General features: G+C 40.2%; 1 protein-coding gene across 1 annotated transcript in view; it reads right to left on the bottom strand.

The window, feature by feature from the left end:
* Positions 1-1,713: 1,713 nt before the first annotated feature.
* MSANTD1 (Myb/SANT DNA binding domain containing 1) overlaps positions 1,714-14,021 on the bottom strand; it is a 32,280-nt gene continuing 19,972 nt past the window's right edge. Inside the window, exon 3 of the mRNA XM_036764526.1 lies at positions 1,714-2,887. Coding sequence (XP_036620421.1) covers positions 2,647-2,887 — 241 coding nt within the window. The 3' untranslated portion in view covers positions 1,714-2,646. The remainder of the gene's footprint in view (positions 2,888-14,021) is intronic.

Consider the following 14,021-nt stretch of genomic DNA (forward strand, 5'->3'; position numbering starts at 1 on the left):
AACTACTACCATATAGGGGTTTGAAATTTTTTTTTACATTTTATCATACTCATACATTTCTCTGGAGTTGAGGTCATTGCCTAGGATTGGTAATACAGTGCTTTGTTCTCTCTAAGTAGATCTGAAATACTCACCTCTAAAGGTCAATAGTAAAGAAACCAAAGATGACCAGGTCTGGCCTTGAAAAGTCCTTGGTGGAGGAAAAGAAAACCAAAATGAAATTCAATCGCAGCTAATGAACTGATTCAACCTCTGTAATTACTTTGTTTTCCTATCAATAAGCTTTTTAAAAGTGTTGTTTTCAGTGAATGGCCTTCGCACATAATGAATTACTTGTAATGGAATATGTGAGTCAAGGCTGGATGGTGGAGAGGGAATTCTTCTACTGAGTGAGAGTTTGGAATGTAGTTGGAAGCTCTTTTCCAGCTTGTAGTCTTATGATTAGTAACCATGCTGTAATGCAGTGAGCTAACCATATGTACCAAAATGTCTAATACAAAGGCTAAAAATACCTCTTATGTGAGTAAATATGTTTAAAACTGCTATTCTATGGTGACCAACTAATCAGACCAAATGAGATAAAGCTAAAGCACTTTGTAAATGTCAACTATAATTTTCTCATTATGCCAATTACTGAATAGACTTTTATTAAGGTTTTCTGCTTTGGGGCTCTCTATATGCATTTTTTTTTATTTTTATTTGTTTATTTTTTTTTGTAAGGGATCTATAATTTAAAGGAACCTGAGATCATTAAAGGGGATTGAACCAGTGCGATTCTGCTGCAAAGAAGCCAGGGAGGCAACACAAGGTCACTTCAAGTTCTTAAAGGGAATTTTGTTGTTGGGGGAAGGAACGAGGTTATTAATTAAAATCCAATCTTCCTTTGCATGATAATCCATATAACTTCTTCAGGACTTCAAAAGACCCTCCAGGTTCATCAGTGTGGTCTCCCTCCACATCTTAATAGATAAACATTATGAGTTGCTGTAGCTAGAAGGATTTATCCCCTGATAATCAGTCTTCTGAAGATGAACCTCTGTGTACTTTGTTAAGACTGGTCTTCTGAGAGAGGCAGCCTAGCATTGCTCCCACACACAAAGACTTTCCTAGTTGGTAGAACTGCTGGAGCTAGTGTTCCTCACAGATAGCCTTTGAGAACTCAAGGTCACCTTTGTCTCTCAATGAGATACCAAAACAGGATTTGAATGGACGTGTATCCTCTGAGCTCAATCAAATGTGCATGAAGAAAACCCTACTGTACTAGGAATCAGGAGACCAGGGTTCTAGTTCTGGCTTGGTCATTGACTATGGCAACCTGAGTAAGATATTTCTCCCTCTCTGGGCTTCAGTTTAATTATCAGGAAAATGTAAATAATCTCCTCAAAGGACTGTTGTGAGGATCAGATGAGATGATGGATGCAAAAACACTTTGAAAAGTATATAGTGAAACCAAAATGTCAGATGCTATTATTTTTATCATCAGCATGCTTATTTGGGTAATAGAAATGTCTGGTCTCTTAAGGCGGCAGACAAAAAGCACACACGAAGATCGCTCAGTTCATCTCTGTTTATGAGTTATATATGTCAAAGGCTATTTTCTTAATAATGACACGACAATAATTGGGGAGATGTCTGCTCTTTCTCCTTCAGAAGATGACATTGGATTTTTCCCCTTTGACTTATATACATCTTTAAAAAGAATTTTCAGGACACCCTAATTGATGATGTCATCCATTGCTCAATTTTTTAAAGTAAACTATTATTCCATTTAATAATGAAAAAATTATACATTTATTATCAAAACAACTTCAAGTATTTTTAACAATTACTATATATGTATATATGTGCACATACATTATATATATCTACATATATACATATATATGTGAGGTTGGTACTTTTAATGCTAATTTGTTCGGGCATGAACATGGATTTTCACGATCAATATTAAGGCCCATCAGACAGTGGGTTTCAAATGAATTGTATTGTTTGACCTACACTGGGATCTCCTAAGGTGGGGGTTGAGGATAGGGCACTCTTTTGGACAAAGCCAGAAATAGCAAGAAACTCTATGCCCCATTCCCAAAGGTGACCTCTCATGTCAGGTCTCATGTCAGACTAGCCTGATCCATGACAAATTTGCCCAAGCTTCCAGGCTGAGAATGACCCAGAAATAACACAGTAAAAATTCAGTTCCTGCAAGCTAGAAGTCCCTTGACCTTTGAAAATACAAAAATAATTAAGACAATTAACCTTAGTTGGAATGTTATGCTTCAGTACTTCAATGATCTATGATTTCAATGGTGTGAATCTCCTCCATAGTTTAACTAAGTACATAGCCTTCAAGAGTAGCTATAGTTGAAAAATGCATCATCCATGGTGAACCTGGTGATGAGACATAGAGTTATACAACCTCTTTCTTTGCTTGCCACCAGAGTGCAGGGCTGGCATAGGCTGTGGTGATTAATGATCTTCTCTTTCTCAACCATGGTTGTATATCTTGTGCTGGTTTAGCTTTCTCTTTTCCTTTTTTTCTAAGATGTGCTGTCTGCCAAATCCTATGAAGAGGCAGTGTAATGTGGGTATGGGCAGACGATCTTTCCATGATAGGATTGGGCTGGCAGTAGAATTTGGTGAGACTACTAACTAGACATTGGACTTGGAGATGATCTTCTCCAGCAGGTTCATCATGCGCTCCTGGAGCTGGAGGCTCTGAACCTGGATTATGTTCTGTTGGTCCAGAATTCGCCGCACCTCCCGACAGGTTTCTTCCATTGCCCGACTCAGTTTCTTTTGCTCCTCCAACATTGATTCCATCAGTTTGAGTTTTTTCTTTTGGAAATGGCAGCTCTGTACTTTCCTTTTTTTGACTGGCCTTTCTTCTGATCTGAAATAAAGGGAAGAATAAAAACTAGTGAAATCTGCTGTCTTCTAAGGTATTAACAGTTTGGGACTTGCTCACTCATTCAATTTATTTCAGCTCAGTTCAACTCAGATTTTTTTTAAGCACTTACCATATGTGAGGCACAACTTTAAGTGCTGATGACAAAGACAAAAACAAAAACCAGTGCTTGTCCTCAAGGAGCACCCATTCTAGTAGGAGAGTCTGACAGGTATGCAGATAAGTAAAAACAAGACAATTTGAGGAGGGGAAAATTGCTAACAACTGGAAAGACTGAGGAAGTCTTCCCATTAGCAGGTGGCACCTACCTCAGCCCTTGAAGGAAGCTAAGGATTATAAGAGATGACAATGACAAAGTCCCTGAAACTTTCTATTTCTGGCTTTGTCCAAAGGAATGGCCCATCCTCAACCCCTACCTTGGGAAATCCCAGTGTAGGTCAGCCAATACACTTGATTCAAAACTCAATGTCTGATAGGCCTTAATATTACTCATGAAAATCTATGTTCAGAGCAGTGGACAGAGCTCTGGCCCTGGAGTCAGGAGGACTTGTGTTCAAATCTGGCCTTAGATACTCTACACTTACTAGCTGTGTGACCTGGGCAAGTCACTTAATTTTGATTACCTCACAAAAAAAAAAATCTATGTTCATGCTCAAGCATGAAAGAGACTGAAAGCAAAGAGATGAGAGTTGAAATGTTGAGTTTGGCAAAACAGCTAGTAGGACAATTTGGTTGCAATATAGAGTTGATGAAGAAAAGCAATTTAAAATAAGCCTGGAAAGGTAGAATAGAGCTCAATGGTTAATGACTTCAACTGCATTCAATTTAACTAACAATTATCAAGAACATACTATTTGTAAGGCAAAGCACTATATTCTGGGGATAGCAAGACAGAAAATGGAAATAGTTTTTGCTCTCAGGGTGCTTACATATTATACAAGGGGAATATGGCATGTACACAGCTAAGTGCAAAGTATATAAAGAGCAATAGAAAAGTGTTTTAGGACCAAGAATGAGCTTAACAACTGGAAGAACCAGCAAAGGTTTAATGTAGAAGATGGCAATTGAGTTCTCCTTTAAAGGAAGGTAGGCATCCTATAAAATAGAGATGAGTACAAAGTACATTCCAGATATGGGGAAAACTTAGAGAAAGATATGGGGGCAGAAGATTGAATGCTGTATGGAGGAAACACCCACCTGGCTGGTTTGACTGGAATAGGAAGTAAGGAAAGGGGAGTGATATGAAATTAGCCTGGAAAAGTGTGGTAAGAGCTAGACTGTGGAAGGCTTTAATTTCTTGGTTGAGGAGATGGATATTTTAACTTAAAGGCAATAGGAAGCTACTAATGGTTTTTGAATGGGGGGATAGATAATATGGTCAGATCTATTTAGAAACTATGGAGAATGGATTGGAGAGCAAAGAAGGTGGAGGCAAGGAGACCAATTAGAAGGCTATTACAATGGTCCAAGTAAAAGGTGATGGGCACCTGAATTAGGATAGAGGCCATAAGTAGAAATCAGGAGATGTTGTGGAGGTGTGATTGACAAGAACTGGCAACTGAGGAGATATCAATGAGGTGAGGGAGAGGGAAGAATCAGGTATAACTCCAAGGCTTCCAAACTGATGGTTGTCTCCTCAAAAGAGTTGGAGAAGTTTGAAGGAGAGATGGTTTTGGGAATGAGTTCTATTTTGGATATGTTCAGTTTAAATGTCAGGTTGAAAAATCTGTATTTTACCCTAGAAGCCATAGGTTGCTCGTGGAGATTTTAGAGTAGGAGAAGAATAACATGATTTCATGGACTCATGGGTTGCTCCACTGGGACCAGGACATAAAGCCCAGAAAGGGTTTGGCCATTGAGCCCTTCCTACTACTCCTTTAACTTCTAAGGTTTTAATAAAAGGCTAGCCCCATTTAAGGGAAATTTGATATGAGGAAATCTAGATTTATAAATAAGATGAAAATTGGAAGTTACCAATATTTCCAGTTTACTTTGCAAAGGACTCACTAAAAAGCTTCTTCAGTGAGAACAAGAGAATCTAGAGCTTAGCTCTCTTATAGAGTCTAAAATGATTCCCTTTGCAAAAAATCATTTTCACAGAACTTTTCAGGACATCTGTTAAATAAAGCAAGCACAATGGACAGCACAATAGAGAGGTGTCATTTCTCTTTGGAGATTTTGAGACATATCACATGGAAGGAACTGGCAGGGTAGGCGTGCATACCATGTCTTATGATATCTGATCAGGCTCAAATGAGGGATCATTATCCAATCCCAAGAGATGACAACTGAATAAAGTGCCCAGTTAGGGACTGGTTTCATAAATGTAGGGTCATGAGTGTATGTGTGTGTGTGATTTTAATTCATGTGTAGTAGCACCCATTTTAGGGGTAAGGGGATCAGTTTTTATCGTAGCAATTCACAAAACGGGCATCTGCCACTGCGCAAACACAGCTTTTCCCACAGGCTGCTCCCAGCTGAATCTCTTATTCAAAAGATCAAGGGAGAGAGCCGAAGGAATTTCAGAAGAGGCCACAGAGAAGCAGCACAGTTTTGGAACTACTATGCTAAACTTGAATTATAAAAAAGGCAACAAATTTTATGTAGTTGGGGGGGAAACTACATAACAGAAATTCATTTTTTTGTATGTTGAAATGCTCTTATTTGTTAATATTTATTAATATTATAATAAAATAGAAAGTTGAAAACAAAAGAACAAAACAAAATGGGGCAGGAGGGGAAGGTTAACTACAAACATTAGGGCTCAAAAGGATGTAGAAATAGTCACTGTGTTGAATGAGTCAAATTGAAAATTGTTCCTTCTGTTTGGCTCAAACCTGCTTTCTTGGATTTCTGCCTGACTATAGGCCAAGCTTGCTTGCTTTGTCCTTTGCAACCCAGCACTTGGCCCAACTTGCTCTTCTGGATTTTGGATATACTTCTTACTTTCAGTCTCTTTCAGTGTATGATAATGTCTCTATGTGATAATGGACCTTTATACCTTGTACAGCCCCATTCTGCTTCTTTCTGGTCCCTACCTGCTTGCTTACTACCCAATGATAACTCATCCCTTGTTTCTAACTCCTTGCTAATGGAACTTATTGTTATGGACTGCCCCACTTAGACCAAAGCTATCTTGCCACATACAAGGAGAACCTTCTAGAAGCTAGATCTTCCCCTGAGTTCAGCCCTGGGTTGAGTCAAGGACATGGACTCAAAAAATATACTTCTTATGCTTTCTTTCCCTCTGCCTTACAATTCCCCACCTTCCTCCTTAAGTTGTTTACAAATAATTAACAGGCCTTTAAATATAATCGAACTCATCCAAGGGTGAAGACTAGACAAAGTACAATAGCTGTAAACTGTGTCTAAAGTTCTTTAGGTAGAGAATCTAGGTAATGCCTATTGTTACACTTATCTCTCCCTTAGCAAGAGCCCTTTCTCAACTCTACACCTCCCCAGCTAACTATCCCTCCATCAAGTCAAAGACCTTCGGCCATGAGACATTTTTCTAAAAGTCATACTTTTTGGAGTTTTCCACCCAGGAGGATGATTCAGTGACCTAGGCCAAAAAGGTGGGAAATCCAGACATGCCAAGAGACCACCAAGCCGAGTAAAAGCATTCACCAACCAATATTCTGTATACAGGCAATGAGTGAGAATGAAGAGTCAAATATGACTCAGAATAATGATAATTGAACCCAAAGACACTGTTAAGATAATTGAAAAAGTGTGAAGAGATAAGAAGGTCCAGAATACAATGTTGGAGGGCAGGTATGGTTGGGGCAGAAGATGGATGATGATGATTCAGCAAAGGAGATTGATAAGTAGTAGTCAGTTAGACAGGAGGACAGTCAAGAGAGCAGAGCCACAAAGGCTAAGTAGGGAAAAAAGTGCAGTAGAAGAAGGTCCACTGGGTCAAAATCCTCAGAGAAGTCAAGATGAATGGGGACTGAGAAAAGACCATGGCATTAACAACTAAGGTGACTGCTGATGGTAGAGGATGCAGTTCCAATGAAGCGAGGGAGTAGAAAGTCAGGTTACCAGGGACAGAGAAGTGAATAGAAGATGAGGAAGTGGAGGGAATACATGTAGATTATGAAAGGGAGGACAGACATAGTAAAGATAGCTTGAGGGGGTAGAAGGGTCAAGTGCAGGTTTTGTAAGCATTGGGGGGGGGCAGGTTTGAGGCCCAATGTGTTTGTAGGCAACAGGCCAGGAGTCAATAGATTAGGAAAGATTGATGATGGGGGCGGTAGGAGAGGGTGTCATAAGGATTCAAAAGACTCCAATGTGGAAGGGAGGAGATAAGGACACAAGTAGAAGAGTAAGATTTGGTAAGGAGAAAGTCTATTTCTTTGTCTGAGACTATAGCAAAGGAAAAGAAAGTGGGAAGTGATGCAGAAGGGTTTTGAAGATATAAAATAGGGAAGAAGTAATTTATAATGGATGGCCTCTATGTTCGAAACAAAATGGGAAAGTAGGTCCTTTGTTGAGTAGGAATGGGAAGACATAATATGGAGGGATTGAAGGGAGAAGGGATGGTTTGAAATAGACACTGGGGGAAGTAAGATAGTTAATCAGAAAAGAATAATCAGATTGCTATGCAGCAGTCAGGGCTCAGCTGGTATTAGATAACATAAATGTGTTGTGGAGCCAAGAAGGGCTGTACGACTTTCTTGAGTGGCAGTCAGCATCATGGAGTTCCTGTGAACAATGCGGAGGGTAGGAGTAACCCAAGGTTGGGCTTTGGCAAGGCTCCCTATTTCCTTTAAGATAAAATGCAAACTCACTAGCTTGACATTTAAAATGTTCCATAATCTGACTCCAACCTCCCTTTCCAGCTTTATTTCCTATTATTTCTCTTCATCCATTCTACTTTTCAGTCAAGTCAGACTGCTAGCTTTCCTGAAATAAATATTCTGTTTCTTAACTTTGGATATTTGCATACACAGACCTCCCTGCGTTTGGAGTACGGTAGTGATATGGTTAGATCTGTGCTTTAAGAATATCAATCTGGCAGCTCTGGGGAATCAGAAGAGAGAGAACCTTGAGATGGGGAACAAAATAGAAGTCTATTACAATGTCCTGGCAAGCAATGTTAAGAAACTGAATTCGAGTGTGGAAGAGACTGATGATGAAAGAAAGGAAGACACGAGAAGAAGCTAGATTACGTGAGTGGAGAGGAAATGGATGTGAGGGATATTCACCTAAATATCAGGATTGTAAGGGATTGTAGAGGTAGTCCAATGCAGCCTTTACCTGAACAGGAAGCTTCTTCTATACTATCTCTGATAAGCGGTTATCCAGGGTCCACCTGAAGATATGGTAGAGTAGAAAGATGATCAGATCTGGAGTCAAAGATCTGGGTTCAAATCATGACTCTGTTGTTTTACAACCTAATCTTAGGCAAATCACTTTGTCTTTCTCATTTTCTTTTCCATAAATTGAGGATGAACCACATGTCATCTGGGGTCTCTTCTAACTCTAAATTTAGGATCCTATAGTCCAGTGAAGAGAAACACCTCCCAAGGCAGCTCATTCCACTCTGGGCAGTTTTAATTGTTTGGAAGGTTTTCCTTACACTGAGCCTGACTTTCCTATATTTAGGCCATTTGCCATATTGGAAATATAGATTTAAATTGAGTCAAAGGATATAAAAGTAATTTATAGGGGAAAATAAAAAAGAAGAAAAAGGAAAGGTAGAGGGGGGGAGAGGGAGAGAGAGAAAGAGAGAGAGAGAGACCTGGGTTAAGGTCCCAGATCTGACACATAGTATGTCTATGGCCCTGGACAAGTTCCCTAACTTCTTAGGACCCTCGACAAATCTTTAAGGACTATAAATTGCAGAGAAGATGCTAGCCTGCATTGCTGGAGGGAGTATTCTGACCTGGGAGTACCCAGTGAAGTTACAGGTCCAGTCACTATCCCTTGTAGGAAGTCAACTAAAAACTCCCTTGTAGGAAGCCATTTAAAACAAATTCTCCCTCTGTGCTTTCCCAGTTACCCTGATTTTGCCCCACCTATTCCAACATATATATTGCCCTGCATGCATTTAACAGAAAGTTCTATTCACAGAGATCTTTCTTTCCATGCTATTTATAACACAATAAATATATCTGTGTGAAGGATGAAAAAAAATCTATTAAGTGCTTCTAGGTTTTGTGGATCTGGAAGTTATAGCATAATTGGGCTTTTACAAAATAACCGCTTTCAGCATCTGCGCACCCTATACAACACCCTGTGTTGTCACTCCTACCATCTGTTTAGATGGCAAACATTTCCCCCACTACACATACCCCAAACATAATAATTCTTCATGCCTATTAATTGGTTTCCCACTCTCAGGGCGGTAAGGAAACTAGATGGTACAGTGGATGGATCATTGGGCCCAGAGTCAGGAAGGCCTGAATTCAAATCCAGCCTCAGACACTCACTAGCTGTGTGAGCCTGGGCAAGTCACTTAACCCTGTTTCCTCATCTGTCAAATGAGCTGGAGAAGGAAATGGCAAACGACTCTAGTATCCTTGCCAACAAAATCCCAAATGGGATCATGACATGATGGACACGACTGAGAAAACAACTGAATGTAGACTGTTGGGTAAGAGAGGCAATTAAATGGGGAGATTGAGCCCCTCATGAGAGAAGGTGAGAAAGGAGACAGATTTCCAGCTTTACTTGCACTTTGAGAGAAATATATAGGCTGACCATCTGCGCCTGTCCAGTGTTGAAGGAAGAGCATTGTCAGAAAGAACTGCAGAACAACCTGGACCCGGGCCTTCACTGGTAAATGGTGTCATGTGGATTATGTGGGCCCAAAGGGAACGTGGTTCCCACTAGAGGAGAGTGTCAATTAATGCTTTTGGTAAAAGGGAGAAGAATTTTCCTTATTGAAGGTTTTTTTTTTAAATCAAGTTAATTAGGATTATTATACCTTAAAGTGGCCTTCAACTCCATTAAGTCCAGCCAACTCCCCTCTCTTTACAAATGAGGAAATTGAGGCACAAAAAAATTTAAGTAATTTGCCCAGAGGCTCATTGCTAGTGTCTAAGGCAGGATTTGCATCTGAGTCTTGGCTAAGTCCAGCTTCACTAGGCCATACAGTCAGTCTCTCTAAAGAAAATCTACCTTTTATTCAATGTCTAATTAGCTGAGACTCAAATGGAGGTCTTCTGACTCCAGGCCAAATGTCTTTCCAATACATACTATTTTTTTTCTCCATTTAAAAACAAAGTAGATGCCCTAGAGACAAGGAACTGATCCAGTCAGGCTTGGAGGTCCCTTTCATTCCCAAGGAGAAGAACAAATATCCAAGCAGAGACCTTATTTACAGTATCAGTGGGAGGGCAGAGCAATAACACACATTTAAATGTAGTAATGTGGTCCCAGAAATCTGAGGCTTTCAAACAATCACCCTATTAGGTGATAATACTGTGGGTAATTAGGCTAGATTAAGTGGGCAACAATTGGACATAAATCTCCGAACTTTTTTACTTGGCTTTCTCTTGTTTTCCCTCTCTTTGGGTAACTGTAATTGAATACATATTTGGACTGTAAATTATATTTTTGCCATCAGCATTGGAATTTTAATTTCCAGATCTCTGTTGGAAATCTCCTTGGTGTGGGGTTGTTTATTGTGTTAATAATAGGGAGTTGAATCAATTATGCATCCCCCTGTCCTGTGTCCAAAGCCTTTCTCTAGGCACATTTCAGTAATTGCTGAAAACTCAGGAATTCTTGGGCTGTGAGTTACAGAAACTTCTCCAGGGATTTTAGACCTAACTGATGTGCACTGATGCCGAGACTGAGGCTGGCTGAGGTTAAGTGACTTCCCAGGGTCACACAGCTAGGAAACATCTAAGGTTGGATTTGAATTCAGTTGCTTGTGATTCCAAGTTCAACACTCTCTTCATCATACCATCTAGCTGCCTCATATCTGAGTTCGTCTTATTGCCTTAAATAGGTTGTTGAGGACAAGGGCCATGCTTCATTTATCTTTGTATTCCCACAGTGCTCTGCACACAGTGGGCACCTGGGAAACATTTGGTGAATTGAATAGAATGCTATAAAATTTGTTAGATGTAGCCTAAAGGACAGAAGAGGGCAAGTAAGTACAGAGCAGTATTCTGCTGCCTTTCAGTGGAAGGGCTTTAACATTAATAACCTTAACAGGAAAGCCTTGGGTATAACCAGGATTGACTTTACTCTTTAAGGCAAGGGTTCTTGGTCTGGGGTCCACAGATCTACAAGCAGTTCATGGATAAATTTCAAAAGAGTCCATGGACTTGGATGGGGAAAAATACATCTTTATTTCAGTATAATTGGTTTCCTGTGTAATCAATCCTATGTATTTTATTCTGGGAAGGGGTCCATAAGCTTTACCAGCTTGACAAAGGGACCCTTGACACGCAAAAAGGATAAGGACATTCACTCTAAATAAACTAGGTGGCCATTTAGCAGAAGCTGAACACTATAGAGTTACAGAACTAGTTACAGCACTAGTTATGGCATTGGACCATGACAACTAAGAGATTCTATTTTACTAGATGATCCTCTGTCTCCTTCTCTGTCCCTAGAAGCTAAAGCTATATTCTACTCTTTAAACTTTCCCTGCTGTCAGGTAGATGCTGAATGAGCACAGTTTATGGATCAAATACTCTATGACCCTTCCTGAAGGCACAGCAGGGCAGGCTTTGCACCAGGGTTATGAAAATAACAAGGAAAAATCGCCCCCTGATCATATCCAAGATGAGGAACTTCTAGAGTCATTAACGAGCTGAAAGATTTATTCTCTTAAGCAATGAGATAAGTTGAAGAATTAACAGAGATAAGGAGAGAAAGGAAGGAGGCCAGGAATAGACCAAAGTGGAAAGATTTACCAAACAAAATTTTTTTTAACTCTTCCTAAAGTAGGGGGGAAAAACCATTACATGCCTGTGTTTTACCACTACTGTACCTGAATGAGTTCTTCTGATTGGGTAGTGCGAAGGTCTCCTAAGTGTCTAGTTGATTTATTGGCTTAGCATAGAAGCCTCTGAAGTGGTAAATTGTGAGATCATAAAAATCAAAGAATGTAAGCTAGACTAACATCTTCACTTTATAGAGGAAACTGAGGCCCAAAGAAGGGACGGGAAGTGCCCAAGATCATAAATTGGACCAGAAATCCACGTTCTGCTCCCAGTAGACCTCTTGTGACAATGGCCAAATCTCTCTTTCTCCCATGTCTCCTCCTCCTTATATTCCTAGCCTGTGTCTCATTCTTCCAGCCATTCCAGCATTCCTTCCACCATGCCAGGCTGTTTTTTCTGAAGGGCAGAACAAACTGGGAGTGAGACTCAATGGGGCTGGGCCATAGAATATGGACCTGATGGGGCAAGGCAGGGGGGAACTTGAGAAAAGGTGAGAATGAAGTTGAAAGGGTAGTCAGGGGACACTGAAGACAAACATCAAATTCATTTAGCAGAACATTATCTCTGCTATTTCCCTCCTACTTTAACCCCCATCAAACCCCACAGTGACTCACAAAAGGCCCTGATATGTACTGACTCCCAACCCTGGGAGATGAGTAAGTGTCTTTCTCAACAACAGTCAGCATCAGCCAGGTGATCAAGGAGGCTGGAAAGGACAGCCATGCTTCCAGAATTCCACCTGGGAGAATAGCTCTGAGCAGTTCATCTCATGTTGGTTCTAGGACCAGAACAGAACCTTTCCAGGGCTGGCTCTCCTCTCCAAAGAAGCCTTGTCTCCAAGAGCAAACATTTATCCAGAGGATCCCCATGGCCTATCTCTTCTTTTCTATTTGCACAGTTTATTAAATCATTATTCTTCTCAGCAAGGAAACAAGGTTCCCAGTTCATGTAGAGAATGTTTTTTCCTTTCCTTTTTAGATTATATAATTCTGTGCCTTTCATCTGAGGGAATAACATAAGGCTTACTTGGCTAGAAACAGTTCTCACAGTCAGAATTGATAGGGAGTAGCAACCAGACAGAACACCTTTGATACTGACCAAATCCAAGCCACCTTTCCAAGGTACTGGGAAGTATTATCCACTTATAATAAGGCAAGGTCTGGGGAATCATAACTAAGGTGTATAGGTAACCAAAAGGCTCATGGAACCTCTTTTTTGGGACCTCAGAGGTCATCCAGTTCTTCTGGTACCTGAATGGAAATCTCTGTTATACCCCTGACAAGCGGTCATCTCCTATCCACCTGAAAACATCCAGGGATGGGAAACTCAGTGAGTCATTAGATCTAAAACTGAAAGGGACTGCAGAAGTCATCTAGTCCAACTCATTTCACCAATAAAGCCCCCAAAGATTAAGGAACTCCCCCAAGGTGGCCCAGGTTGGAAGTAGCATGGTTTGGTTTGACATACTTGTCCTTCAAAGCTAGCCCTTACTTCATTCTTGTCTACCAGAAAGTTTCCAGACTCTCTCTGGACCTGTCCGTCGCTGCTCTTACTTCTGCCTTCTGGGTTCAAGTAAAATAAGTGGAATTCCTTTTATGTGATAGCCTTTCAAATACTTGAAAACAACGATCACGTTCCCTCCTATGCTGTTTCTCCTCCAGGTAAACATCTCTAGTTCCTCCAAGTGATCCCCACATGCTCTTCTGGAGGACAGCAGGGGTATTACCTGCCTCATCGTGGACACATTGAAACTGGATACTAGGTATAACATTATTAATGTGCCTCGAGATCACACTGAGTTTTTGGCTGCCAACTCATACTATTGGCTATCATTGAACTTACCATCTCATAAAACTCTCAAGGTTTGTTTTGCTTTGTTTTCATTTTTTCCACACAAACTGTTTTCTACTCCTGTATCATACTTTAATTGATTTTTCTAAGCAAATGGAGGACTCAAAATTTTATCCTTAATAAGTTTTTTTTATTAATTTCAACAGCTCAAACCTAGTCTTTTAGTTTTCTGAGACCTCTCTATATCCCATTCCTGTCATTTAAAGTACTAGCTGAATAACAATTACAAAAAAAATTGAATATGGATGTTGAGAAATTATCAAAGATATGCTTGGCCCTGAAGACAAGATATGAGAAGATGTCTTCTCTTACTCCTGTGCAGATAAAGACAAGGACAGAGCCCAGTGACACTCTGTTAA

Source organism: Trichosurus vulpecula, chromosome 6, assembly GCF_011100635.1.
Source record: "Trichosurus vulpecula isolate mTriVul1 chromosome 6, mTriVul1.pri, whole genome shotgun sequence".
Taxonomy (NCBI): domain Eukaryota; kingdom Metazoa; phylum Chordata; class Mammalia; order Diprotodontia; family Phalangeridae; genus Trichosurus; species Trichosurus vulpecula.